Source organism: Cheilinus undulatus, linkage group 3 (genome assembly GCF_018320785.1).
Source record: "Cheilinus undulatus linkage group 3, ASM1832078v1, whole genome shotgun sequence".
Taxonomy (NCBI): domain Eukaryota; kingdom Metazoa; phylum Chordata; class Actinopteri; order Labriformes; family Labridae; genus Cheilinus; species Cheilinus undulatus.
Genome location: NC_054867.1, coordinates 25,839,477 through 25,866,896, shown reverse-complemented (window position 1 = coordinate 25,866,896; position 27,420 = coordinate 25,839,477). Strand labels below are relative to the sequence as shown.

General features: G+C 38.8%; 1 protein-coding gene across 2 annotated transcripts; it reads left to right on the top strand.

Annotated features, from left to right (window-relative positions):
- Positions 1–11,068: 11,068 nt before the first annotated feature.
- zgc:113307 (uncharacterized protein LOC553753 homolog) lies at positions 11,069–17,621 on the top strand. 2 transcript variants are annotated; one of them, XM_041783567.1, is made up of 5 exons: positions 11,069–11,147; positions 12,918–13,231; positions 13,435–13,759; positions 13,852–14,169; positions 17,384–17,621. In XM_041783567.1, exons 2-5 carry the CDS (start codon positions 12,926–12,928, stop codon positions 17,533–17,535), a joined length of 1,101 nt encoding a protein of 366 aa, XP_041639501.1. In that variant the 5' UTR covers positions 11,069–11,147; positions 12,918–12,925; the 3' UTR covers positions 17,536–17,621. The 2 variants fall into 2 exon arrangements, with proteins under 2 accessions (XP_041639501.1, XP_041639499.1); XM_041783565.1 differs by lacking the exon at positions 11,069–11,147 and having other exon boundaries at positions 12,736–13,231.
- Positions 17,622–27,420: the final 9,799 nt, after the last annotated feature.

Here is a 27,420-nt window from a genome sequence, read left to right as displayed (position 1 = left end):
TGTCTCCTTGTCTCTCTCTCTTGGAGTGTGCTCAGGACTGGAGGGGACGCTGACAAACACTTGGTTAAAAAAAAAAAAAAAAAAAAAAAAAAAACTTTCCTACCCTCCCTGCTCTCCTTTCTGTCTTGCCATCCCCCCTCTCCACCCCACTTTATGTTCTCCCACTGCTGGTTCCTTCAACCCCCTCCTCATCCACCCGTCTGCACCCCATTTTATTCTTTCAAGCATGGCCCAGCAAACCCTACACCCCAGTCTGGAGCCTCTTTTTCCACAATTGTGAGTGATGTGATGCAGTGGCTGTGAGAGATTGTTTCCATCTGTGTTCAGTCCCTTTTCAACCAAACCCCACTATTTTTCTATATATTTAGATACTTGCAACTTAGTTTTCTTAGTCATTTTGCATACTTGGATATAAAGGCTGGGCTGCATTTCATTTTGAACACTACAATAAGCTGTCACACTGAAAAGTAAAGTCCTCTTGGTAGTGCTGAATCATGCCAAAAATTAGAGTAAAAAGAGAGCATGTCTGTGCAATTAGGGCGTTATTTTGCATATAGACTTAATTGTTTCAGTTTAAAGTTGCAGTAATGCTTTGGTTATTTTGGTTTTGTAACAGTGAATTCATACATCACTCATATACTTCTGAAAGCAGTACAAAGTATATAGTTGTTATACTTTCAAACAAAGCTTGCTTTATAGCGGGGCGGATCCTCCTTTCTCCTCTCTTCTCTAACAAGCTTACATCATGTAAAGGGTTAAATGAAAACATGTGCCCCAGTCTTCTCATGTCTTGTCTGTCTGGTCTTAATGCGGGCCTCTTCCTGCTCTCTATCTTTTCCTCTTACATCTGATTTTGTCTTTTTCTCACTCTTATCTTCCAGTTCTGCAGGCTAAAACTGAATAACCCATTTTTTCTCTTTCTGTTTTTGTTATCAAGATACACCTTACTTCAGAGATACTACAACTGTTGATTTGGAAGTTAAAACAAAGTAATCCACAAGAGAATGGTATGTCTAGGCCTAATATGTTTAGATATACAACTCTATGCGTTAAATTCTCAGCATGTTAGAGTAATCTGTGAAAAATAACATACTGATGGTTGAATTAAACTGCACTTGAAAAGTGTCTCTTTTGGTTTCACCATTGTATGCTGATGACAAAATTGTTTCCTTCACAGATCCTCGGATTATCTATGTAATGTGTTCAACTTTATTAGATATCCTGCATGTCTCTCCCTCTACACTGCAAATAAAAAACAGGCTTTGAATATGCAGGGATGACAGACCAAACTCTAAAACACGTCACTGGCGAGGAAATAGGGTACTGTGTAGCTTAAAAATAAGCCATTCACTCAGATTCTGGCATGACCTTGTTGCCGTTTTTTGCCAAGAGTGACATGAGAGAATCAAAACCACATTACTTATCAACTACTTATCAGCAGTGACTTTACTGTGTCATATCTAGGCTTTCTACTGCACTCTTCTTATGTACTGTGTTGCAATGCTAACGTCTCAATACTGAGTGTCTTTTTCAACTAAAGATTACATTAATTAACAAAAATAGAAATTTGGCTGGTAAGCCTTTCACGCCAGTGAGTAATTAGAGATACACTAAATCTTCCATTTTCAGTTGATGAATTAACAGATGTCTTTTTGCTAAGACATTTTAAAACCTAGAGCCTAAACACTTTCTAAATTACTTTCACTTCATTCATTGCCTAAGTCTGGTCTTTGCTCTAAGATGTTACTTAAGTGTTGCTCAGATTTTTCAAAATATTGTACTCAATAACTTAAATTCGTTTTATTTCCTGAAAAGACACAATTCACCATTTTCACACTAGTTATTTTCCTGACACCACACTCATGTTGGAAAGTTGGTATGCTGATAAGTTTTACACCGTCTGAGGTTTAAGGGTATTTCCTTAATTTTTACATTATTCTTGAATTCCTCTTTTTAAGGTACTTGCAAATAACACAATACCCAAGTGTTTTATATGAAAATTTACAGGACAATCTCAGATTAATGCCACTGAGTCCCATTTTTGTCCCAGAGCACTGTGAAAAAAGTTATTTTAGCCCAAATGCTGTATTTAAAAATCAAAATCTTTAAAAATGTTTGAATCGCTTGTGAAAACACACCTTCACTCATGTGGACGAACGTGGTGGTGGTGCTTTAATTAGGTTTACCAAAGTCTTAACTTCACAAAAGTAGTGGAATATCTATATACAAAAATAAGTAATGCAGAAAACTTGTCTAAAACAAAATTTTGTCATACTTTTTGTGAGTGTAAATGTTGTGTGTTATTCTATTTTGACCAAAATGAAGCTGTGGCATCTTCATTACTACTTCTCAGCATTTGTTCCAACATTCAGATGCTTTGCCATCATTGGAGATCAGCAGGTATAGTTCTCCTCTCTCACTCCTGTCTCTCACTGTACTGCTCCTGCAGAAGCTGTGATAGAGATTGCCTTTGGGATTCCAGAGTGTCAATTGGCTGGGAAAGGTTGACGGACAAAGGATTCAACCAAGTTTTGTATGCGCAAGTTGACGGACAAAGGATTCATCCAATGACACACGGTGAGAGGCATGATGTGTGCCCATTTCTTCTCTTATTGGTCCTGTGACTCTGGCTGTGAATCACATGGGATGGCAAGTGAGAGTGGAAGTGAAAGATGAGATTCTCTTGTTCACAGAAGTGTTTGAACCATTTCTACCACATAAAATTACAAAGATATTAATAAAAAACAGTGAAAACATGCCAATCATTGCTTAGACCTCAGAGGGTTAAGGTGAATAAAAGTTTGGAGTCTGACAGTAGTTACATGTGGAACGCATTTGGGATTAACAAGCCTCTAAAAAGATGACTGATTTATTCTGAAGCATCAAAGCCGTCATCCAAGTAAACCAACATAACTGATAACCCATAAGCATAACCACAGCCATTGCTACTACATTATTAATAGATTAAAGAATGGATCAAAAACAGGACAACAATGCAGAAAGTAATAATACCTGAGTTATGAATCCTGTTTGTAGTGCTTCATCAGAAAAAGGTTGTAGCTCTGCTAACTTTCGGGACATCAGCCTCAGCACACGTAGCCCCCAGATCCCTAACTAACTCTCTTCTTGAACCTTGTTTGACCTGACTTGTATGAAACAGCCATGTTCCTCTGTGCTGTTCCTTGTTTTTCACATGGCTTTTGGGCAGCCAGCGGTCATCGCCCATATTTTGTTTACAATCAATAGTATGTTGACAGAATTTGAAGAAAAGCGCCTGACACATCGAAACCATTCATTCTATACGTCCCACTTTCTCATAAAAACAGTATTTCGGTCAAAGTTTGTCAGTTTCCATACGCTGCGTTTAACAGTATCCTCCATTTTTATTGGTATATTCCACAATTCTGCCTGTGATTCCCTGGTTGCAGAAGTCATAGTGCCCTTGTAATATAATAGGGATTGTTTCGCTTAACTTTATTAATGCACTGCATCTTTCGGCTGTATGTTAGGCCTACTCCCATTGGCTTTATGCAATCAGTGCTCCTATTGGCTGTATGAAACCAGTGCTCTTTTTGGTCAGTTGCTAGACTCTGAAATAAATTATGAACTGATCCCCACTGGTTAAACAATAGCATAAGATGTTAGGAAGCTAGCATTAGTAGTCCCTGGTCTTCTTGGGGTGTTTTCTTCCTTGGATGCCGACTTCATGGTCTGTCTTTTACCTCACCATTCTCACAAAACTTGGTCCTAAGTTTAGAAATGGTACCAAGGCTGACACCAAATAATGCTGCCACTCTGCATGCTGGACCACCGGCCTCCAGTTGCCCTATTGCACAGTGGTGGTGGGAGTATCAATATATCGATATTTACCAAATACTCTTTTGGTATCGCTCTCTCTAGCAAAGTATTGATACCAAATGGGTACTATAAAATATGTCTCACCACCGTTTCTCTGCCAAGCGCCTCCCTGCCTCTCTCTCTTCCAGACTGTTTTGGCTTCACTGCCAGTCCGTGTCGCATGAATTTGGAGACCAAACATGCCTTACCTGCTCGTCCGTGTCACATGGCTTTAAGGACCAATGGGACATGTCGATCCTGCTGTACCATGTGACTTTGAGGACCAATCATTAATGAGTAACAGATTTCAGCAACTCCACTCGCTCGCATATGAAGTCATTTTATAGTCTGTGATGTGAGCCTGGCTGTCTTTCTCACTCAGTGTGGTCCCTGAGTAAATTTCAAAATTGTAAGAAAACATAAAAAAATACTGAGACCACATGCCAATACCATAAAATGTATAAGGACCAAACTGTAGAGACATAACAAGATAAATATTTCTATGAAGCTCTTTGCTCATTTTTGGGGGTGCTACCCACATGTTTAGCTGTGTTGATCAATCCACGAGTGCACAATCCTTACAAGTTGTACTTCGTATTAAGGTGACTAATCACGCTTTCCAAAAATATTAAATACAATTATAATATTATTAAAGGGGAGAAATGAGGAGTTTATTTTAAAACACACTTCATTTATTTCTCTATAGCTCACTTTGTGCAGTTTCTGCAGCATTGTGGATGTGACAAACTTTTCCAAACTTCAGACACTGCAACTGGACAAGATCAGCCAACAGGACATCCCCACAGAGTCAGCACTCTGCCTACATCAGACCTCCAACATTCAGATGTTTTCACCTTGGATGTCTTTATTTTAAAGTCAGCTATCTCCTGGCTGAAGCATCATTTTTTTCTCCAAGGATTTGAGAAATGCACCCAACTTTTTAATCTTACCATTTGCAGTAAAGCAGGTAAAAATATTTAAAATCCGGCAATTTAAAACACATTCTTTTTTTACTGCTAAGCTTTGTTCCTCTATGGGATACACTGTCTCTATAGGTGATCAAAAAAGCAGTTCTGTCAGCATCTCTCCCAGACTAAACTATCTAAAGAAACAGCATTGAGAGCCTGTAATATGAACTGGTTAATGCCATACACATGTTAATCAATAAGGTCGTTGTTACTCATGCTATCCATTGCATTCAACGTCTGACAACAATAGGTTTTATTCATCCAAAAGGGATGAAAGAAACATCCAGATGGCTGCCTTGTAATATGGCTGAGCTCAAGATCTGTGTTTAGAAATTAATGGGGCCAAGTTTGTGATTGTTGGTGATTGGAATGTGAATGATTGAACATTACCATGGTACTCAGACAGAAGACACAAACAAATCCATAAAGAAGCCTTTTCTTTATTGCTATTGAACACTTTTCTGTCTCTATCATCGCAGGCACCTGAGGACAGGTGTAGAATGGACTAGGAAGTACTCTGCCCAGCCTTTTAAGAGCTACACCCATCAAACCTTTATTTCTACAGTTAATGGGCCTCATTCTCACACAGCTTTGTTTTTCTCTAAATCTAAATGAGGTGTTTGCAGAGACACCTGGGACTGAACCAGGATGAACTCAAACCTTTTACTCATTACTCAGGACAAACAACGTTATGAGCTTTACAAGGTTATTTCCTCCAGCACCATAACATCAGATCCTCTTTTATTACAGGTGTGAATGTATATGAACACTACTGTATATGTGTCATGATTCACTTCTACCAAATAAGATGCAGTAGGTGTTGTTTGAAATGAATGAAATCTATTGTTTGCTGATCAAGACTTCAAAATAAGTAGCCTAGGTGCACTATGGGTAGACCCCAACCCACTCAAGCCCAACTGTGTCCACTCCCCTCCCCCATCTAGTGTCTGGGTCATGAGCAGCTCAGAAGAGAGATCAGAGGATCAGAGAAGCAAGCCTTTCCCTCTCAGGCCGTGAACTCCTCATAGGAATGTCACAGGAATTTCATGCTGAAGATCACTTCTCTGGTCACTCACCTGCAGAAAAAAGGCAGTTTGAATATTTTTAGGCTGAATATCTGCTTAGCTTCCCTTTCTTACAGCCTTCAAACACTCCGTTATAACCAGAATGAAAGCTTACTATGGAGAGGGGAAATTCACTTTGTTTGGATATTACTGTTTTGCCTGACAGGGGCTAAATAGTGTTGTTCTGCATGTATGGCAGTCAGATGTTCTTTCATGTGGCTGCCATACAGATTCATATGGCCTTGATAAATTTTAATTTAAAAAATAAAGTTCTTTAGAAGAAGGATCTTAGAAGTTTTGGTTCTTGTCACTAAAAGGAGTGACAAACTAAGGTTGCACAAGGAGGACAAAAACAAACTATGCAGCAAGCACACAAAATTATCAACTTTTATGTATTCAGGTCAATCTGTGGCTTAATCGATGTGAGTTAATCTCTTACTTAATAGTTTCTTTACCTGAAATATTCACACATAAAACCTCTTTACTGACCAAAATCCAACCATAAACCAATCCATCTTAAGCCCAAAACTTGTCTGAAGCCCACAGTGGATATAATGTAAGCCTGATTAATGTCTCCACAATGTAATTTACAGACACACATACTCACCCTGCAAATACCAAGTCAGGAGGAGCAGATCCTTTTGAAGATTCTGTGACAGCAGTCCCTCTATCTGTATGTCAAAGGCAGTTTATGGACTTTATGCAGACAAACACGATGTTTTTATTGCAACATGGCATAAATAATCCTCGTTAATTAAAGTGATCCATTGAGAATCATGTGCATACATTGAACAATAGATATATTCTAGAAATGATAGAAATTCAGCCTGTGTTCCTGGAAAAATGTGTCTCCCGAAGGTAACTAAAACCACAAGACCCCAGGGCAAAAGGGGCAGCAAAAAGCATGTGATAGAAAGCAGATGTCCAGCAAACACACACGCACGAACCCACAGAAATACACACATATGTTTATCATTATGCCATGTTAAGCTTCTCATCCTTTATTGTCTCAGACATAAAGACTTGGGGATTTTCTGCAGATAGCAGTTTGAATCAGAGATATAATTTGGATCTTATCAATATTCTGGGTCATCATCTTGGCAAAATTTGTCCTCTGAGCAGTATTGATGTCTTGAAAATACACCAAAGGATGATCTAGTGATCAGCTGATTTCACATAAATATTCCTGCACTATAAACCTATGACAAGACCATCAGTGGCAGAAGCTAGGCTCAGGATTCTCCCTTAGAATGACCTTGCCACCACCAAATAGCGTTTAGGTGTTGAAATGTCTAACCTACAACTGTGGGAGTCCAAGGTTCAGCACGTCTTTATTAGTACATAAAAATGTAGATCTGTAGGCCATACTGGCATTTCAGCATTCCAGCAATTAAAAAACACACATTGAAATTATAAAAACTCAAGAGACCTTCAGATGAAATCAATTAAAAATAAACATTAAAATGTATTAAAACAAACGTCATGATTTCAAAGATACTGATTTTACATTTCCTTTCATATTTAGGTGAATCATTGTGAGCTTGGCTTTAATGCATTTTTTGTCTTCAGTCTTACAATGCTTACCCCTACATGAATTCATCCAATCTCATCAATGGATATATTTCATTGATTGGTATCAGTGTTGATTATAGACAAAATGGTGCCCTCTAGTGGCACTGAATTGCAATATAGTTAAGGCAGAAGATGGTGAAAGAAGTTATTTTGAAGTGAAAGAATAAAAGGAACATAAAGGATTGAAATTAATTTAAACAATATGGATTAGAGATTAAATACCTTCAAAACTTAAAGTAACATTTTAACCAGTGAAGCCAGTGAAGTGCTGTATTACTGGACAGTAAACGTGAGGGAGAAACTGAGAAAGAAAATCTCTCTTTACAGTCTGCATTTTTCTGATTTCATGATGTTATAATTCCTAATTTAAAGGAAGTATTAAAAAAATCTGTTTTTTTATTTATCAAAAAAGGCATAAATATTATAATAAAGTCATTTTAAAATGAATTATTTAATTGATAAAAATGTTTTAACCTTTTGCCAAAAAATCCAATTTTTCTCATTATTGCTTTTGAAACTTCTATCAAATATGTAAAAAACTTCAATCAGAACCTTTTCAAACTCTCTTCAAACATTTAAAAAAAACTTAAATCAACATTTCTCCTAACATGTCAGTTTATTTAAGCTTTGTATTAAAAAAAAAGATTTTTTAAACAAATTTAAAACTTAGACCACAAATTAATGAGTAAAAATATAGAACCACAGGAAAGATTTTTATGAAAATTCTGCAGATGATTTCCCCAGATTAGCATTCTAAACTCTCTTTCAAGCTGCTGAGAATTTCTGGGAAAAAAATTCCCACAAAATTAATTTAAAAAAAAAAAAGTAAATGTAAAACTTTATATTCAGAGAAAATTTTCAAATTTTACATAATATAAGGAAAAATTCACTGAAATTGCTCTTGAATCTTTTAAAAAATTCCTGGATCCAGACGATGATCCGGATCACTCCCAAAATCTAATGAGTTTTTCCTTATGCATTTCTGCCATTTCCTGAATATTTCATCAAAATCCGTCCATAACTTTTTGAGTTATGTTGCTAACAAACAAACTAACAAACCCTGCCCATCATATAACCCCCTTGGTGGAGGTAATTACAGAAAAGCCCTCTGATTATTCCCAAAATACCTTTAAAAGTGTTTGAGACAATTAAAAGGAAAGCCTTCCAAAGTTTTACAGGATCTTTTCCTTTGGAAAATATTTGACGTTTTATGGTAAACTTCACAATAATTTCCAAGAAAGTGTGAAAACCAAAATATTTTAAAAATTACACAAGAAAATTTTATGAAGACTTCTGGGGAAATTTTCCAGGTAACTTCAATTCAACTTTCAACCTTCAATTCCTCAAAAACAAAACAAAAATTCCTTGGAAAATACATGGAAAATCTTAAAATGTTAATATTTAAAATGCCAGGGTGCAACAGTGGTAGAGTGGTACCATGTACGCCGGCAGCCCTGGTTTGAATCCGGCCTAAAAAGCCCTTTGCTGCATGTCTCTCCCCCACTCTTGTCCCTGTTTCCAAGTCTGTCCACTGTCCTCCTCTATCCAATAAAGGCACTAAAAGGCCCAAAACAAATCATTAAAAACAAAAACAAAAAATAAAATTCCGTTTCCAGGGGAGTCTCAATAAAAATAAGAACACAATGTGAAAAGCACAGACCAGCGCTGTTCAGCTCCACATGTCTCTATTTACTTCTTGTTTTAAACTAAGTGCTCTGGGTCAAAAACAGACTGTACTTCATAAGGCGTATTTACAAAACAGAAAACCGATGTTTTAGTTTCATTCATTAATTTTTCATAATGAGGGTAGAAAGCGTTTAAAAGTGCATTTATGTGTTTGTACTAGAATTTTAAAGCTAAAGCTAAATTCAAGTACTGTTGACAGTCTCTCAGCAATGTCAAAAGGTATGCATGATTACACCTGCATTTGAATATGTTTTTTTAATTAATAAATGTGTAATACTCAAGCTATTTTCAATCTTAACACAGATATACAGATGATATTGACAGCAAGAGTGCAAAAAAGTCATTTACATGTGTCATGCTGAAAAGACAAAAACAAAGACACAAACTGCCACATCAACTGTAGCAGAGTTTATGATGCTACTTGCTTTCACTTGCCATCATGATGTGCACTTATTCTCATCTTTAATTAGTGTAGACAGTGTTTTAAATTAGTTCTCATTAGTTTCCAATGGGACTGAAACTAAAATGAGTGCCCTCTGCTGCCTCTGCTAGGCCCCTGCAGACATGAGCAGTGAAGCCCACAGGTTGTATCCTGTCTGTATGATTGTAAACAGGCTCATAAGCTTTTCTGAAACACTTTGAATTAATTGTTTTTCTTGGTGGGGGTACTATTTACAGGCCTGCCGCTCCCTTATTGCAGACCACACACAGCGTGTAGGTCCTCATCATCTGTGGGGGGCATTTGCTTTGCTTGAATGTTTTTTTTCCCCCCATCTGCACATATGGCCAGTGTTTGTATGAGAAATCTGATCATGGTAATGTACATACAGCTCTGACCAAAGATAAACTTTACCTGGGCATTACACATTAGTAAATTAACCACCTTTAGAGATCTAATTTTGGAGATCAGTGCCATCCATGATCAGTTAATAGATGTGCTGTGTCCATGTGCCCTGCCTCTCTGTCTCCTGCTCACTGACACTCACTCTCTGCACTGAAACTCTCTCATTACACATGCTTTTTTTAAAAATTTGCTTATTATAACAAGCATGGCTAAGGGAGACCCGATATGCCTCTGTTGTTATCAGAATAAAGGGTGTGTTGTACCCCATGTGAGGGGTTATACCTGGTTTATCACACAGTGTTAGAGTACACAACCATTATGAAACGATAGACTTCACTGTGGTTGTCATTCTACATGTGTTTCCTAGAGGGTGCTCTTCCCATGCTCTGATAAGGAAAACCATCTCCTCTTTTCACAACACTCCCTTAAACTGAGACAGGGACATGGGGGTCTGGAATCATTTTCCTCCTCCCTGCTCTGGTTGCAAGACCCCCCACCCCCCACCACCCCCACATACGCACATTAACACATACAGAGAAATACACATACACACACACAAGCACACACACGCAAGCACACACAAAGATGCATGCTTTACACATGAAATGGTCTCTTTGGCTCCCCAGGTACTCTGTGGTTTTAATGCTTTCAGACTGAACTCTCGCTGCTTGTGCACCCACGCACAAAGATACACACGTGTGTATAAACTGTATGCACACACCATACACAGTCACAGGCATTTACACAGAAATCATACTTCAAAATGTCACATCTTCATTGACAGCTCTGCATCAGGATAATTTAAACTCAGTTTCCCTTACGTGATTTATACCTCTTAACCTTTCAAACGTATTTTGTCACTTGTTTTGTGTGTTTTTGTGTATCTCCATGGTGCACCAAACATGTTTCCACCAAATGTTGTAGGCTTAAGAATTACCCAAGGCGCAGGGACAGGAGACGGAAGAAGTGAGCGAGCACATAATATGGAGGAGGTCTGGGGTCTGGGATGTGGGAAGCAGTAGAAGAGGAGGAATGTAGCAGACAGTGGGTAAATATTGCCAGTAGCTTGAAAACACACTGCTGATGCATTAAAACGCACACAGGTCCATACAGCTCCTGACTGTTTCTTTGAGAATTTAACAGGCTGTCTCCATTCTGTGGCTTCTGTCCATACAGGTAAGTGTTGATTTCTTAGTGGCTTCTTTTCTTCTTCACTCCTGCTCTACCATGGCAGGCATAACTGGAAATGTGCAAACAATAATGTAATGTGTGTCTCTTTACATACTGCTGGTTTCATGACGCATTATTACATCATCTCTTTGTAACCTTCTGAGCATGTCCGGTAAGGTTCTGCTACAAACACAACTTTGCGAACATGCTGACAGATTCCAACCTCCTGATGATGCAAACTTTTCGAACAAACTGCTGTGTCATACAGCGATTGAAAGTCTCTGTGTGTGTTTCTGTTTGTGTGTTTACTTATTTTCACAAGAGCTTTGTGGGAATTATTGTAACTAACACCAGCTGTGCATGCAGAGAAAAAAAACCTGTCACAAAAAGGTTTGATTTCAAAGAACTGTGTGCACAAAAGCACTGACCTAAACCGTGTTTCAGACGGTGCAATTTCCATTTGAAGCTGATCATTTAAACAATACAATAATGTAAACATACATGGAAGAAGTGATGCTGACATTAAAAAGTGCCCTCTTTTGTATATATCATTAAAAAAATTATTTATATCTTTATAAGCTCTAAAAGTTTCAAGCTTCACATTATAGCAAAAATTCATTTCCAACAGGAATAATCTGAAAACTGGCTGATTTTGTGACTTGGAAACCTCAGTTGGTCACTGGCCTCTGTGATGGTGAAGTCTCATTTAAATTTCTGCCCTATCAGCTTTCACTGATACTTTCTGCTCCCACCGTTGTGACCATAACCTTGCAAAGTCCATGGATTGACCAGATTCCATGTCTGTCATCAAGCAGATCTCTCCTCCAAAGCATCAGTTGAAAAGTTTGTTCCTGATCTGAAAATGTATGGACCAGTCAGCATCATTTCAGGAGAAAAAGGCAGTAGCCACAGATGTGGTTTAGTTTTTACTGCAAGCCAGTAAACAATGGCTGCCTCCAAAGAGATTAGCATGGATATAGCTAAAGCAGAAGTTTAATCAGAACTTGATGACATTTCTTTATTAAAAGCAGAGCAAAGAAATGTGCTGAAAGTTTGTCATGGTGGAAAAGCTCTTTTTCTACCCAGATTCAGCAAGAATTTTAGTTACTAACTGGCTCCACTGAAAGTGAACAACGATAATAGCTGCGCATTAAGCTTGCATTATGTGGTTTTCCCCTTGGTGGCACCATGCCTACTACATCATGTTATGTCCCTCTGACTGGCTTCGTATGAATGTGAAAACCAGAGTGATTTGAACAAATAGAAAAAAATCAGAGTTCAACTCCAAAGAGGGAGCATTGAAAAGGCTCCATCCAAGGTAGGTAGCATGCATGGAAATTACACACTCGTGCAAATGACCCACTCCTGGCTCAGTGAGGTTGCAACAGAAGTACTTTAAAGGTACTCTAAAAAAAACAGATGAAATAATGTCTCATCCATTGAGTTTGTGGAGGTTATTACATGGGTGTATATATGCATTTGTGCATTCTTTATGATCTGTATAGCCTGTGCAAACAAAATTCCCTCCCTTGGACAGGTAAGACTTTCATTGTCTTCTTTCATGTCTTAGAATTTAGCTAAATAGTATGCACCATGGGGGTAATGAACTGGAAGCCCTGGAGCTTTTCTATTGAATACTGGCAGCTCTCATGCTCAAACTACCTATCTAACATCACTGAAGTATTTTTTTTACAATTAAAACCATTTTGACTTCGAGGTGTGAAACTACACCTTTTTCTAACAGCCTTTTCTGAATGCTTACTTTCATTTCTACAGCTGTCTCCATGGCTCTCCTCTGCTGCTCTGTGCTGGTGCTGCTGCATGTTTTTGGTTCTGCCTCTGCCACTGCTTTAGCAGACATGGACTACGGGGGTGTTCCTCTGTGGATTAATCGCCTGTTGGGTGAGCCCAGTGTGCTAAGTCTACATGGACGGATGGATCCTGCCTGGTTCCGTGCCAACAACCCACAGGCCTGTCCTGAACAGTGTGACTGCCCCATCCAGTGGCCCACAGCAGTCTACTGTGACCACAGAGGCCTGGCAGAAATCCCGGACAGCCTGCCAGAGAGAACTCAATATCTGTTTCTGCAGGTAGGAAAAATACCAACATGGGTACTAAGGATGTGTTATCTTTCCAGAGTTCTGCTGCTAACCCACAGTGGTTTCTCATTTCCCATTTCCATGACCACAATTTCTCACCTCTACTGTGCTGCACTTTAACTGTCAAGAGTAAAAAGTTGAATTTTCCGTAAAGGAAAAAAGTATGCTCTGCATTCTTTCTCATTCTGTCCTAGCACAACAACATCTCGTCCCTGTCCTTCTCATCTCTGGCCAACCTTACTGGTCTACGCTGGCTTATCCTGGACCACAACCAGCTTCAGAGCGATACACTAGACCAGTCCATCCTACAGAACCAGACAAAGTTGCACTACTTCTTTGCAAACCACAACCACCTGACATCAGTTCCCACCATTCTACCAGCAGGACTCAGGCAGCTTCGACTGACCCACAACCAAATCAGCAGCATCAGCCCTGACACTTTCCAGAAATTGCACAACCTGACACTGCTGCTGCTGCAAGGAAACAGACTGCAAACCATCAGAGAGGGCGACCTCAAAGGTAGAGTGATGTGTCATTTCCTTTCTATGTGCAAGAAGACCTGTCACACAAATGTATCAGTATGGGTTATCTTGCATTTCTATATCTTTCAGGTTTGCTGAGTCTGAACCTCCTGGACCTCAGTGGAAATTTGTTCTCAGCCGTGCCCAGGCATTTACCCTCTTCTGTCCAGCAGCTCTATCTGTCCAATAACTCTCTCTCTGGCCTCAATGAGGATAGCTTTGTGGGATTTCTTGAACTTAAATATCTTCGTCTAAGTCACTGTGGTCTGAAAAGCCCCAACATCCCCCCACAGGCCTTCAACATCTCCAGCCTGATTGAACTGGACCTTTCATATAACAAACTCATTACTGTTCCCACTGTTCCTACCTCCCTGAAGTACCTCTACCTGGAGGCCAATGAAATACAAGGTGAGGTTCATGAATACACAAAGGCTCTGTTTACAACTTGAAAAAAGATAAGTCCAAGGAAAGTTTACACTAAAGAGGAAGGGTCCAAAAAAGAACCAGAGGAGCAAACAAAGAGTGTTTCTCAGGGGCTGTCCACACAGAGACAGATTTAGGAGTATCCACAAAGGTTTGAACCATATAGGCGCATTTCTTCCACACAGAACCGGTGACTTGGGAGCCCATAAACGCCACTTTTTGATCATGCAAACAAACAAATGATCATGAAGAACAACAGATGTCATATGTTCTTCGATACATTGTGGTGGAGTGCAAACAGAAGGACAGCCAGGAGAAGTTTTGGGTTTGTTTGCTCCATGATCTTCCTCTCTGTTTTTGGTGTATTTCTGTGGCAGCGTTACAGCGCCACTTATATGCCTGGCATATATACTATGGCGTTTCATGTCATTTTGAATGGTTTCATGCTTATGCCGGCATTTCTTAAAACTATGCCATGTTTACCAAACTTTTTCAAAACGAAACAGAAACATAGCGTTTTTGTCCCCATGTGGACAAGGCCTAAATAAAGTTTATCTATCACAGCGAACAGGAGCTGGAACAGAGCTTGTATAGTGTAAGTTTACTTGTCACACATGTAATTTCTCTGAAAATTAATAAATACACTGATCATTATACCACTGAGCATATAGGCCGGCTTCAGGTTACACTTGCCATGCCTAAGTTCAAACATAGCCGACATTTTATGCCTTACTAACATTTAAGGTGTTGCACTAGCTGAGACAGTTTCAACATAGACTTAGATCATAACTTAAATCTGACACCTACCTCCAACTAGTTGTAAAAATCCTCCATAAAATATGGTTCTCATGGTGATAGTTTTGAAAGGTGGATAAAGAGTAGCAGAGGATTTAAGGGGCTGTTTCAGCAGTGTGCTCTCTGTATTCAGTCACTTTTGTTTTCCAAGAGTGGAGATCATTTCCATCACCCAACAATAAAGTACCGTGAAATTATCTCATGTTATTGACAATTACACCACTCGCTCTCACTCTTTTCATACTGGCTCTAGATTTAGGGTGTAGGCTTTAGTTTTTATCACATCAAAATGCTTTGTCATATTTTGTATACATTTTCAGTACTGTTTAAGGATTATTGGACATTAGCGGACATCATTTCTAGCTGTCAGCCTTCTTAGGGGTAATTAGACATGAGAGACAACACTGTAACAAATTTTCTGTCTGTGGCCCAGTTCCTTTAGATGTGAAGACGTCTATTGGAGTATTGAAATGTGTGCAAAAACCTCAATCAGGTCTAGTTGCCCCTTGACAAAGATTTGGACAATCTTGACCTGGTTGAATGAGAACTTACACAGACATTGTAACAAAAACCGCGTTTCAAAATGCTTCTTACTGATTGGTCGAATTAAGTGAAAATGTCATATCTGTAACAGTATTCTGGTTAGTTTAACCTTATTCTCTACTAGTTATGATGTCTCTGTGGTGCAATAAAACATTCACAAAATTTAAGTTTAAATGTAACTAGTTTTAACATAGGGTTTAGTGTGGTCTTTACCCCTTAACTTAGAACATTACTTAAACATAACTGATGCAACAGGCTGCTGAATGTGATGCCCACATTAAGTCTGGATGTTTAATTCCAGACACCAGTTTGATGAGTAGAAAAAACACTGAGGGAACATGAGGCTCCTCTTAGATGGTTTTGTATGAGAGATGCAGGCCTGATTTATACAATAATCGATGTTGTGAAAGTGATTTATGCATAACTATGAAAATTGTGAAACCATGATTATTTCTCAGACTGTTACCATGGCATCAAAATTATGAACTGTCTAATTCCTCGTACATGCATACTGCTCTGGAGGGTCTGAGTGATTGTTTCTTAATGTATCCTTCCTGGATGTAATTGCACCTGTATTTAATTCTTTCCACTTGTGATCAGACCCTCAGGACACATCCTTACACCAGGTGTAAACAGGGCCAAGCACATACATACACAGAGACACACTGCGGTCACTTTTCACGCCATAACTTTAGAGGTGTAGCTGACTTCATGTCTTTGAAATGTTAACCTCTCACACCAGCTGACACATGCATACAGTTAATAACCCAACAATGCTCTGACTCATTATGATAACATAGTAAACTATAACTGAGTTACCCAGCTGACCTCCTTGGGAGATCAGAGACCCTAACTGCTGAGTAAGAAGGAGAAATTTGAAAAATATGACTGTCAAACACACTCATATAGAGACACAGTCAGCCCTCACCAGTGCATATGGACACAGCTGGAGCTAAGTGTGAGGCAACTTAAAGGCGAAGCAAGTCAAAGGTGGGAGAAAAGAGGCAGACTAGAGACAGGAGGGAATCAGACACATGGGAAGAGATAAAGTAAGAAGAGGGAGGGAACATGAGAGGAGGAGGGAATAATGGGTGGCTAGCAAATAAGACAGAGTGGTATGAAAACATCTGCAACGGATTCAGGGGTAAGATAGCCAGAGGAGCCAGGAGCACATGCTGTTCCCCCTCTTCATCTTCCCTCTCTCTCTTTCTGCCTTCTCCACATGACACACGGCTGTTTTTTCAAACATATATGATTCATATCTCAGACTTTGCTGCAGACTTCAGCCAGGAGCTGTATTTTGTCTCACATGACCATCTGGCAGCTATGACCTGGTGCACAAGTTTGTCTTGAAGGCTCTGGCAACGTCAAAATGTGTTCTTGTTTTTAAATCCACCAAGCAGACTGAGAGACGACTAAACTCTTACAATAACACACACCTCATCGTCTAGCTACTGCGGTTCCTGTCTGCCAAAGCCCACAGTCTGGGCCGAAGGAGGCTCTACTACTGAAATGAAGTGAGAGAGCGTAAGACGGTGTTGTGGTTTCCTCCTGCTCTGTTTTTCGCCACAGCACCTGCAAGACTTCTAATGGGAAATGCAGGAGAAGAGGTTGCTCAGAACAACAAGTTTTTATCATGTGACTGACGAGCTTCATCTTAACAGTTTTCAGATGATGAGCACATGCTCCATGAGGTGAAGTCAAGGCTCTCTGGTTTGTTTTATTACATACATTGATTAGACAAGACAGCAATATGCAGATGGCTGTCACTCTGGTGAATAATACATCAGTCAAAATGAATCACAGTCTTTATTTCTTCTGAAAATGACAAAATATCCTGTTTCTTTTTTTTCTACCACAGGATTCAACTTGACGAGTCTCTGCAGAGAGGTGGGACCGTTGTCCTACTCCAGGATGAAAATATTACGACTGGATGGAAACAAGATGACCCACCAGCAGCTGCCACCCGACTGGGTCTTCTGTCTAAGAGTACTTGAACGTATTTATGTCTGACTCCACCTCCTGTATTTGTTTTAAAAAATATAATCACTGTATGTGACAGGCCAACTTACCAAGTGATGTAAGAAAACATGACTCAACTTCAGATGTCTGTTCTGTTTGTCAACATGTCAGCATTAAAGCTATAAACCAAGGAAAAAGCGTCAGATTCATCATGTCTTAAATATGTAAACACACTGCCAGGCACTTAAAAGGAAAACAAGCCTTCAAAAGATGCCAAGGTATGAACTTCTACACCAAACCAGGGCTTTCATTTTTTAAAATCATAATGTCAAAAATCTTGATGAAAACAGGTTTCATACCACCAGCACATTACATCTGTGTGATATTACTGACCAGGAGCAGTGACAAACCTCGTCAGCTCTGACTGTACAGAGGAAAAAGCTCTGTTTAAACAAAGCTGTCAGAAGGAGACATGTTTGAATGGTCAGATTCAGTAGCTTTCCTACATCTGACTCAGTTTGTTTGTCCATGTTTGCCGGCCACATAAGTGCAGTCATAGTCATGGAAGTGAAAGAAAGTCTATCTTCTGAACCACAGCTGCTTCACATAAGAGCCTTTAATGAAGAAATAAAATTACACTTTTGTCAGAGAGGGGTAACTGCGTTATTGTTAAAGAGTTTATTATTTCAAAACAAAGTCCAAGGTCTACGGTGTTAGGTATGTATTGACAAACAAAACAAAGACAAAAAAACAAAAGGCATGGGTGGAAACCTGCCTCTATGTGCAGAAAAATCAGATGGCTAGGAACAGATAATGAAGGACAGCACAGAAGCTCATGTAGTAACAGACATTTGAGTTCCATCCCGTTCCTTTTGTTATTTTTATGTTTGGCCTTCAGAATGACATGAAGTGATTTAAACCTCAACTTTGGTTTGTACATGTACAACACCCCTGCTCTCTGTTTAGGGCCTGTCTTTTGACTTAATTCCTCTCCCATTTTTAGAGGGGGGTTTCTCTGAGTGTGAAAAAAGGGTGGAACTCTAACACTGCAAAGATACATCACTTCCTGTGAAAATGAAAAAACTATTCATACAGCTTGCTGATGGGAGTAAAACCACTTCTGTAATTGACAAAAATGCATTATTTTTGTGTTCTGCTTAAAGAATCCAAGTACATTTTTTTTACCTGACTTTTGTCATTAACACTATTGAATACTAACAGGAGTGCAAGTTGGATTTTTCACTTGAAAGCCAAAGAAAAGAAAGAAAGCAGCTGAATGAATGCCACCATGACTCCCATATCTCTTAATTGTGTTTCAGTCAGGAACACTCTCCTCATATGCAACAAGCTTTATGCTATAAAGGAGGAGGCTGGGGTGGAGGAAGTAAAGCCTTGCTGGCAGCAGCAGCAGCGTAGTGCATCAGCATTAGCGCAAGCAGAGATTAGGGATAGGGACATCAAATTGTGTTGAGAGAGCTGTGATTGGCTGGGAGGGCTGGGAGGCGATAATTGGGATCATCTGGCCTTCAGCTCAGCAAAGCTGGGTGTATGAGTCCTGTGTCCTACATGAACAAAGGTTAAGCTTCCAAAACTATCTTACTCTAAAATTACCAATAGCTTTGCTTCTCATATTTTGCACATGATTAAGCAGGCTCAGGTGGACCAGAGTTTCATTTCAAGAAGAAAAAACAAAAAAGTCAAATCAGTTAAATTAAAAGTGCCAGCATAATGCTGTCTCTCAATATCGTGAGCATTTCTTTTAAATGCCACAGACTTTCAGAAAGCATCATCATGTCTTACGCAAACAAAATACTGCTATGACCATGCCTTGCTTTCTCATAATGGCAGCACCTTCTAATTACAATAACTGAACTGTAATACTTTTTACAACACTGTAAGATAGAGACTATGTACTCCTTTGTGTTGTCTTTTGATCGTAAAATTAGAATGATAGATAATATTAGTACAGATATACAAGATAAATAATTACAGGAAACCTGTAAGACAGTGAATTTCTTCAGTAAAGCATAGCAGGTGCTATAATCTTATTTCATTTTTATAAAGCAGGCTGTTTAGAGGCTAAGTACATGAACTGTAATAATGATGATGAGGAAACTTGATCAATATAAGAGTCAGATAAAGAACTCATCTGTGTCATTATGAAATCAGAAAAAGGATCAATAAAGACCTTTCTGCAGATTAGGAAACCTACTGGTAGTCCACCACCTCTCAAAGTACTCAATGAAGTGTTTGTGGATGTGAGTGTGTGTTTGTGTAACAAGTGTACCATTACTGAAGCTGCTGCCATATTTTCCAGGTGACATTATGTCTTTCATACTCTGACAGTGTTTTTGCCGGTCTGATCAGACTTTGAGTTACGTCTGGACCCACATTTATTAGAGTCAGGACTCACTTACAAAACTTTCTTTGAAGGATGAGTAAAAACAAAGTCTTGGTTAGTTTATTGAAAGGACTCCAGGTCTGTAGTCTGCTGGGTAAGCTTTGAGTCATGGAGGAAAGCTCACTGGGTCCATGTTGCTACTGTGAGTCTGTAAACACAAGTATCTGTTACATCACATAAAAGGCCTGGAAAATTTAGCTAGGACTTGGTTATCTTGACTAGTCTGATATTATTCTGAAAAGCAACAGACCCACAATAAACCAGAAATTTTAGCACCTACTTTTGTAGCTACTGACTAAACTATGATGATCCATAATAACGTAGCATAAAGCACCTGGTGGATTTCACTTTTCATCTGAACAGAAGTGGGTTAGCTGTTATCTTGTTTAATGTTCGCTGCTAGCTTTAGAAGTAAGAGTGGTTTTAGTCTCCAATCAAACACTGGGCAATAATATCAATCTGTCCTTCAAGCCATGTTTAATTTCTCAAGAGAAGAAGCCTTTTTTCTTAGCAGCTCTGACATTTCTCTTGGTCTATTTGCTTGAACCTTCCTTTAAATGAGGAATCTTTTCCCTACGTCTCACCCAAAACTGTATTTCTCCTTCCTGTCTTTCTGTTAGTCCTGTAAATCAGTCATCCTTTCACTCCAACCAGACCTGATGCATTCCACATTTATGATCAAATATGAAGCAAGGATTTATAAGCAGCAACAGTTCTCTTATTTGAAATGAAAATCTCTTGAAATATGGTAGATAATCCCTACTGCTCACTGGTGTCTCCTCAGCAAAGGAGAGGATAGGCATGAAGAGGTACTGTAGAGTCAGATGACACGTGAGATTCTCCTAATAGGTTGCAGCCAAGGGTGCTTTTGTTTGGTTCTGAGGCCTTCATTTCACCTACTATGGCTTATTTATCAATCATTACCTCATGACTCACTGATTCTCTTTGTTAAACTGATTCAAATAAGGGTAAAATAAGTTCCAACTTTGTTCTTTTTTGCAGAGCACTTCTTTCATGGTTTACATGGTTTAAATCCTCAGAGTTCTCTTTCATAAAAATTATAACCAAGGCGGTAATTCATGTTAGTTTAGATATTATGACTACTGAAGCGTCATAATCAGGGGGATTAGTTTTGCAGCCAGATTAAAACTTCAGACTGGTGGAATCTCTAAGGCTTTACGGCTTCTCTTCTCTTCTCTGAAATAAACTCAGCCTTGGAAACCAGAAGTCAAAACAATCTGCAGAAAAGCTTTCTGCTGCTTCTTTAACAGCAACAGAAAACAGAGGATGTCAGAGGCCCTATTATCACATCCCCTTACCTGCACATCACATTATTTTAACCCTATGCATGATGGTTAGTGTAAGAAGGCCAAAGCACCAAAGCTTCTTGTCATTTATATATCTTTTTCCAGTCTAATAATGGTCTGTATTTACACTTTAAATATTTTCAGATGGTTATTGGCTTAATTTTTAATTGTTTTACAATTCTTTATTGAAAAAAAAAAATAGCTGTTTTGGCTGGGAGAAATGTAAAAGTCTTTGATCCGGAGAATACTAAATACTAAAATTAAGACAATTTTTTAAAGCTGCACTAATAATGGTCCTTTTTAGGTAAAAAATGATAGTGAAAAGTTGTTTATGAGAAAAAAGGGTTATAGTGAGGGTGCTGGATGTCAAGTGGTTATTTCAGTGTGTCCCATGTAAATAGGCTGTTGTCCAATGCAGTCATCATGAGTTCAAATCCAACCTGTAGCTCTATTCCCATGTGTCATTTCCAAGCGGCAACCTCCACTCCTGAAAAATGAAGCCAATGCAGAAGTGCAAAAAATTGCAAAACGACAAGTGTCCACTTTCTCTCTCCCTCTCCCCTTCTGATTTCATCATTGGTCCTTCAGTGAAGCCCAAAAGAAGGATTAAAAAAACCCACAAGGGTCATTTTATTGACAAAACAGCAGAGAATTCAACCTGACTGTAATTCTACTGAAAGTCCACATAGCGTTCTTTGATTCCTTCAGCTCAATGTTTTGGTTTCTCGGTCAGCGTCCTTATTGTTTTGGTTCACTCTGATCATGCTGATCGACCTCATACCCAGCTGCAGCAGTCAGCTGTTTACAAAATGCTCTAATAAACCCATCTGGACATTTGCCACGGTCACTGAGGACCAGAACAGAGCTATAGGTGTGTACAGTTTGGACCATCCCACATCTGGTCAGAAACATGACTATATTAATGATGAAGTATTTTTGTGTCTGAATCAGCCTTCTAAACTAATATGACAGTTTTAAGGTCATAACTTATTTTTATACTGCCTCATGGTGGACAAAAATAAGTTTAAGAAGTAAATTATTAAAGGTATCAGAAAAAGTTTCTCAAGATGATGTGTGCTCAAACTAGCACACAAGTTACGTGCAAAAAAAATCATCAGACTTTCAGCCATCCGCAAACTAAAAGGACTTGTGTTGCCTCCAATCTTCTCTTACTGTTAAATCAAACCATTAACCAATCTATCCTCCTTTGTTGTTTCACCTGCTTCTATGTTGTCATGTTGTCTGTCAAAAACAAAGCCAAACTCACATGTAACATGCAAGAATATTTGGTCTCCTATCACCCACAATCTGAAAAATATGACCGTTACATACTTTGCAACCTCAGTACAACAGGACAGAACACATCCTTCAAAGATTCACCACACCTCTCAGCATTTAGGTGCAGGAGGGCTCACTATGGGAGAAACTTTCTTTCTGCTGCCCAGCTCTGAACAAAAGGCCTCACTGAACAGGCAGGAGTCTAAACTTAATATTATTCGCTTTCTGATATGTGGCGTGTTTATGTATTGTCTCTTCATTTGTTTGTCAGACATATACAGTGCTGTAAAAGGAATTTATCTGTGGAGACAACAAAGTCTACGAAGCTTACATTAAACAGCAGAAGAAATATTAAATTTAAAGTTTGAATGACATGCAACAGAACATGCCCTCTAAGAAAACAGACACATCTTTGTGGAGCTTTCTATTGTGCTTTTGTGATAAACTCTTGAGGCTCTTGGCAGTTGTGATCAGCATTGTTAAGATTAATAATCCTCATGGCAGTGGTTTGGCACACTGACTAAATTCTTTAGATCTTAGGTTACTGACATGCAAGCATTGGCTGTTTTTTTGTGTTTTTGGTTACTGACATCAGCTCTGGTTGCCAGGCAGGAATGGAACAAGTACTTGATTATTAACGCTAAGTCAAAGTACTTCACCAAAGAGAAAGTTTGCTCACATTATACTAAAGTAAGAGAACCTTGTGTTCACTGACTATTTATAAGACTTAGAAATGCAAATGAAGTAATACATATTTAGTGCCAGTCAGAACAAACTGTGAATACAAGATAACTCTTAATACAGAAAACAAAGCAACAGGCGAATCCATACACATCACTTAAAGTAGAAGCCTCTTGCTGAAATCAGGAGTCCTTTCTTGAGGAAACAATATTCAGATTAAAGCTGTTAGTCAAAATTAGCATGCACTGCTTAGTCAAACAGCTAGGAATCTTTAAGAACATTAACACAACTCATATCTACTCTGATAAGAATGCAATTTGTGGCATTGTTTTTGCACATTTGGCATGTTCATTAACCTGCTGTCTCTCCCAGTTTAGGGATTAGCTTGAGGAGTCAAACACTACATGAACAATGAACTGATTATTCTTTAAAAAAGGCATTAAAAATTGTCAGGTTGACGTGCCATCTGACATTTCAAAAAGAATATTGTACTAAAAGGTTTAGACCTCCCAGCTGTGTAACGCTCTGTGTGCTGCTGGGCACAGAAACCATCTTCTAATCCAACACAGACCTGTATGGGATTGGTTGTGGTTATTGGCTAGAGGACAGAGGAAGCAGTGAGATTCTTTTAAAGGCCTGTTTACAAGCCAGACTAAGACCTCCAGCTCTGTCATTAGACACACAAATGAACAAGCACAGACGCCGATTGTGCTGTGATGTATGTGTTTGTTTTAGAATCTGATTGATGGTTCTTATGTTGCAGAGAATCATCAGTTTGTGCAGCAAAGGTCTTCATTTCCTGAAGAAATTTCTACTCATGGAAGCAATAAATTTTTGAATACATTTTCGGGAACAGAGATGGCCAAAAGCTTAGAGAAATAAGCCCCTGAAATATGGCATACTACACGAAGTCTTTCACAAAGGACTATAACTTTAGCCAAAAAATTAGCAATAAACACGCTTGTTGCACTTGCCTGATCTAGTTTACCTTTTCTCCTCTAAAAATTGAGAATGATGTCTAACACTGAAGAGATAGTGAACATTTTCTCAGTTACTAATGCATCTTAAAATCTGATAAACATAAAGAGTTAGTTGTCCTTAAATCAGACTGTTTATGAGAGCATTTCCTGAGGGTTTCCCACAGTCTGCACTGCTGGATGACTTCCTTCAGACCATGTTTAAGCAGCTGATAATGCAGTTTACCTCCGAGTAGGTCTCTTTGCCCTGGAAACCCTTTCACTGGCCTGCTGACTAAACATCTGTGTGAGGTGAGGGTGTGAAAGGTGAAGACATGGTTGCATTAGAAAGTAAAAGGTGAAGACGTGGAGTTCTACATGTGTTATGTATGAAACGTGACTGTGACTACTTATCATTATTACAAAGCCACATGTGTTAAACATTTGAAGCTAGCCAGACGCAAAATAGACAAAACCATGAACATATGCAGATCTACAGTATATCATACCATGGAGCATGTGGGTATGTGAGCTTGTGCTTCCTTAAATATCTAAATGAAGCCACCTGTGTTTATATTTTCAGTCTTTTCACTTCAAAATTTGCATACAGAGAGAAAAAAGCACCTTAAGAAGCTACATTCAGACTCCACTCCTGATGTTACATGACTATAAACCAGCTTATTAATTATCTAACTAAAATTACTGCCTGTTTGCTTATTTCCTCCTACAAACATAAATCATAAAATCATATTTCATTAACTATAAAATGGCTATAGCAGGTCTGTTGAGCTGGACGCTTGTGCATTGGCTGGATTATGATCTATTAATACAGCACAGATGATTTTTGTTTGTCTAATATCCACATGGCCTCCTGATGGTGCATACTTTATACTTTCCTTATTTGAGAGACTACTTCAGTCTGCAGCCTGTGTTGTGTGTCTATTCATCATGTAAAGCTTCTCATCTGTGCACAGTACCTGAAGGTGTAACGTGTGTGTGGATTTGTAATTCACTGGTATGATTTTTGACTGACAGGAACAAATTTTATCTTTTGGATGACGCAGAAGAATTTTTTACTTAACTTCATGCATAAACAGCAGGCCTTCCAGCAACCTGTCTCTTACAATGAAAGCTCTTAGTGTTGGTATGCAGAGTGTATTACACAGGTCTGGATGGTGCAGTGATGTGAAAAGCATGAATGGAATCTTTATAAGATTAAAAAGATGTGAAGAGAGCCTAGCGTCAGGCTTACACTTTAATCACTGCAGAGTATCTTCAAAAAAGGTCAGTTCAGGTCTTAAGTACAAGCAGTTTATTATCATCCTGTCAGTATGTATAAACAATAATTAATGCAGCAACTTGTAGCGGCCACTGTAATTATGATAGAAGCAAAGAGGATACAGGTGACTGTGTTGTGAAAAGAGTGAAAAATAAAGTGTTAATAGGAGGGCTTAGTCAGTTTGTTTATGTAGTCACAAAACCCAAATCCAAAAAGTTGGGATGTTGTTTAAAACAGGATCCAGTGATTTGCAAATATTTTAACCTATATTCAATGGAAGACAGCACAAAGATAAGATACTTCTTGTTTAAACTGATAAACTTAACTGTATTTTTTAAACATATTCTGAAATTAATGCCTGCAACACATCCCAAAAAGATGGGACAGGAGCATATTTACCACCGTATTACCTTTTTTCATCTTAAAGGGATATTTCTGGATTTCTGAAGTTGGGTCGTATGAAGTACTTGGCTAGCAGTGGCATTAGCCTCCAGTGATTTCTGTGAAAGTTGCTCCTGTGGTTATTAAGAGTTCAGAGAAATCTGCAGCATGATGTCTATAGATGGGAACGTTTTATCCACATAGTTTAACCAGTTTTTCGTAAAAATGGGCCAAGAAAATATGTTGGCTCGCCTGTACGCTGTGTCGAAAATGTTCAGAGCACTTAATTTCTTCCAAAAAAAGCCCTCCGTGTAGGAGAAAAAGCAGTGGTTGTTGGTTATTTTAGGTGCTGAAGTATTCTGTATCTTTTTCTAAGCTTCCAGTATAAAATGAATTCACGGCTTGACGGAGCTCGCGTTTGACAATGTGGCAATAATTTTCAAGTTCAATCATTATCTGTTTGAAAGTACATGCAATATTACTTCACAATCCCACATCCTAAATGATATTAGTTGATCATTATTTCTCATATTACCTCTGGGAGGACGTGAGGGAGGAAAAGAGAGCACCAATGTGTTGTATATGGAGAGGAAAAAGAGAGAAATTTAATTTGAGTGTAAAAAAGTGTAAAAACAATGCTTCAACTATAAATCCCTTCCATCCTGTACGTTGCCTCATAAACATCAGGGGTTTTTAGACTCAAAGCATTTTGTTATGAAGGTATGAAGGAAGCTCAGCTCGCTGTGATTGCGTGTGAATGCCAGCAAGCGCTTAAATAATGTTTTTTTAAACCCCCCTTGCAGTAATACCGTATACTCCGGTAAAAGTTAAAGTGCATATGACAGTGTTAAAAAAGGAATACTGCCCAATCCTAGTCCAAACCCTGTTCAGTGCAGCACAAATGGTGTGGATTGGAGCTTTTCAAGATGCATGTGCCTGATGTCCGACTGGCAAATCCCTCTGCTCTGCAAGGTTAACTGAAAATGCTGACTGTTGGAGGACTGAAAGTAGAGTTCTTACCAATTCTTGTTTGCTGTAGCTCTTAAAGATACTCAACAGTGTTGGGTTTCTGTTAGGGCTGTCACAATATCAGATTTTCACTTCACAATTATCGTTGGCAAAAAAAATGTCATGGTAATGATATTATCACGATATCAATAAAAATTCAAATAATAATGGGACAATTAATCGAATTTATCTCTAACTTTATTTATGTTGAGTTCTCTCTTTTGGCAGATGAATTACAGTCAAAATACCTGTCTAAGGAGGTACTGCAGCTGCTGTGTCATTGTGGAGGGTCAGTGTTTGTGTGTGAGGAGGAAGGGGGAGGGGTTGCTGGGGTGCTACAGGAGGGAGACAAAGCAGGGCAGAGGAAAACAGGGGCAGATGTAGAAAACAAACTGTGTTCAAGTGGCACTGGATCATTTACACGATATTATCATATGCACATTTTTAACATGATATTGAAATTTAATTTTTGAATACCACGATTATCGTCAATACGGTATACGAAGACAGCCCTAGTTTCTGTCAGCCATTATTTCCAGAAATGGACTATGGATTATTTCCCCTCATCGCCTTTCAATAAATGTGGACTCTTGCGCCATCCTTGATTGTGAACAACTGAGCCTTTCTAAGGAGTTCTACTTTTAT

Bases quoted from the DNA above. Each gene is read 5' to 3' on its own strand.
- zgc:113307 (XM_041783565.1), top strand. From the start codon at position 12,896: ATGCTTACTTTCATTTCTACAGCTGTCTCCATGGCTCTCCTCTGCTGC. The intron at 13,232-13,434 runs GTAGGAAAAATA...ATTCTGTCCTAG, and splicing joins CTCAATATCTGTTTCTGCAG to CACAACAACATCTCGTCCCT. The intron at 14,170-17,383 runs GTGAGGTTCATG...TTTCTACCACAG, and splicing joins GGAGGCCAATGAAATACAAG to GATTCAACTTGACGAGTCTC.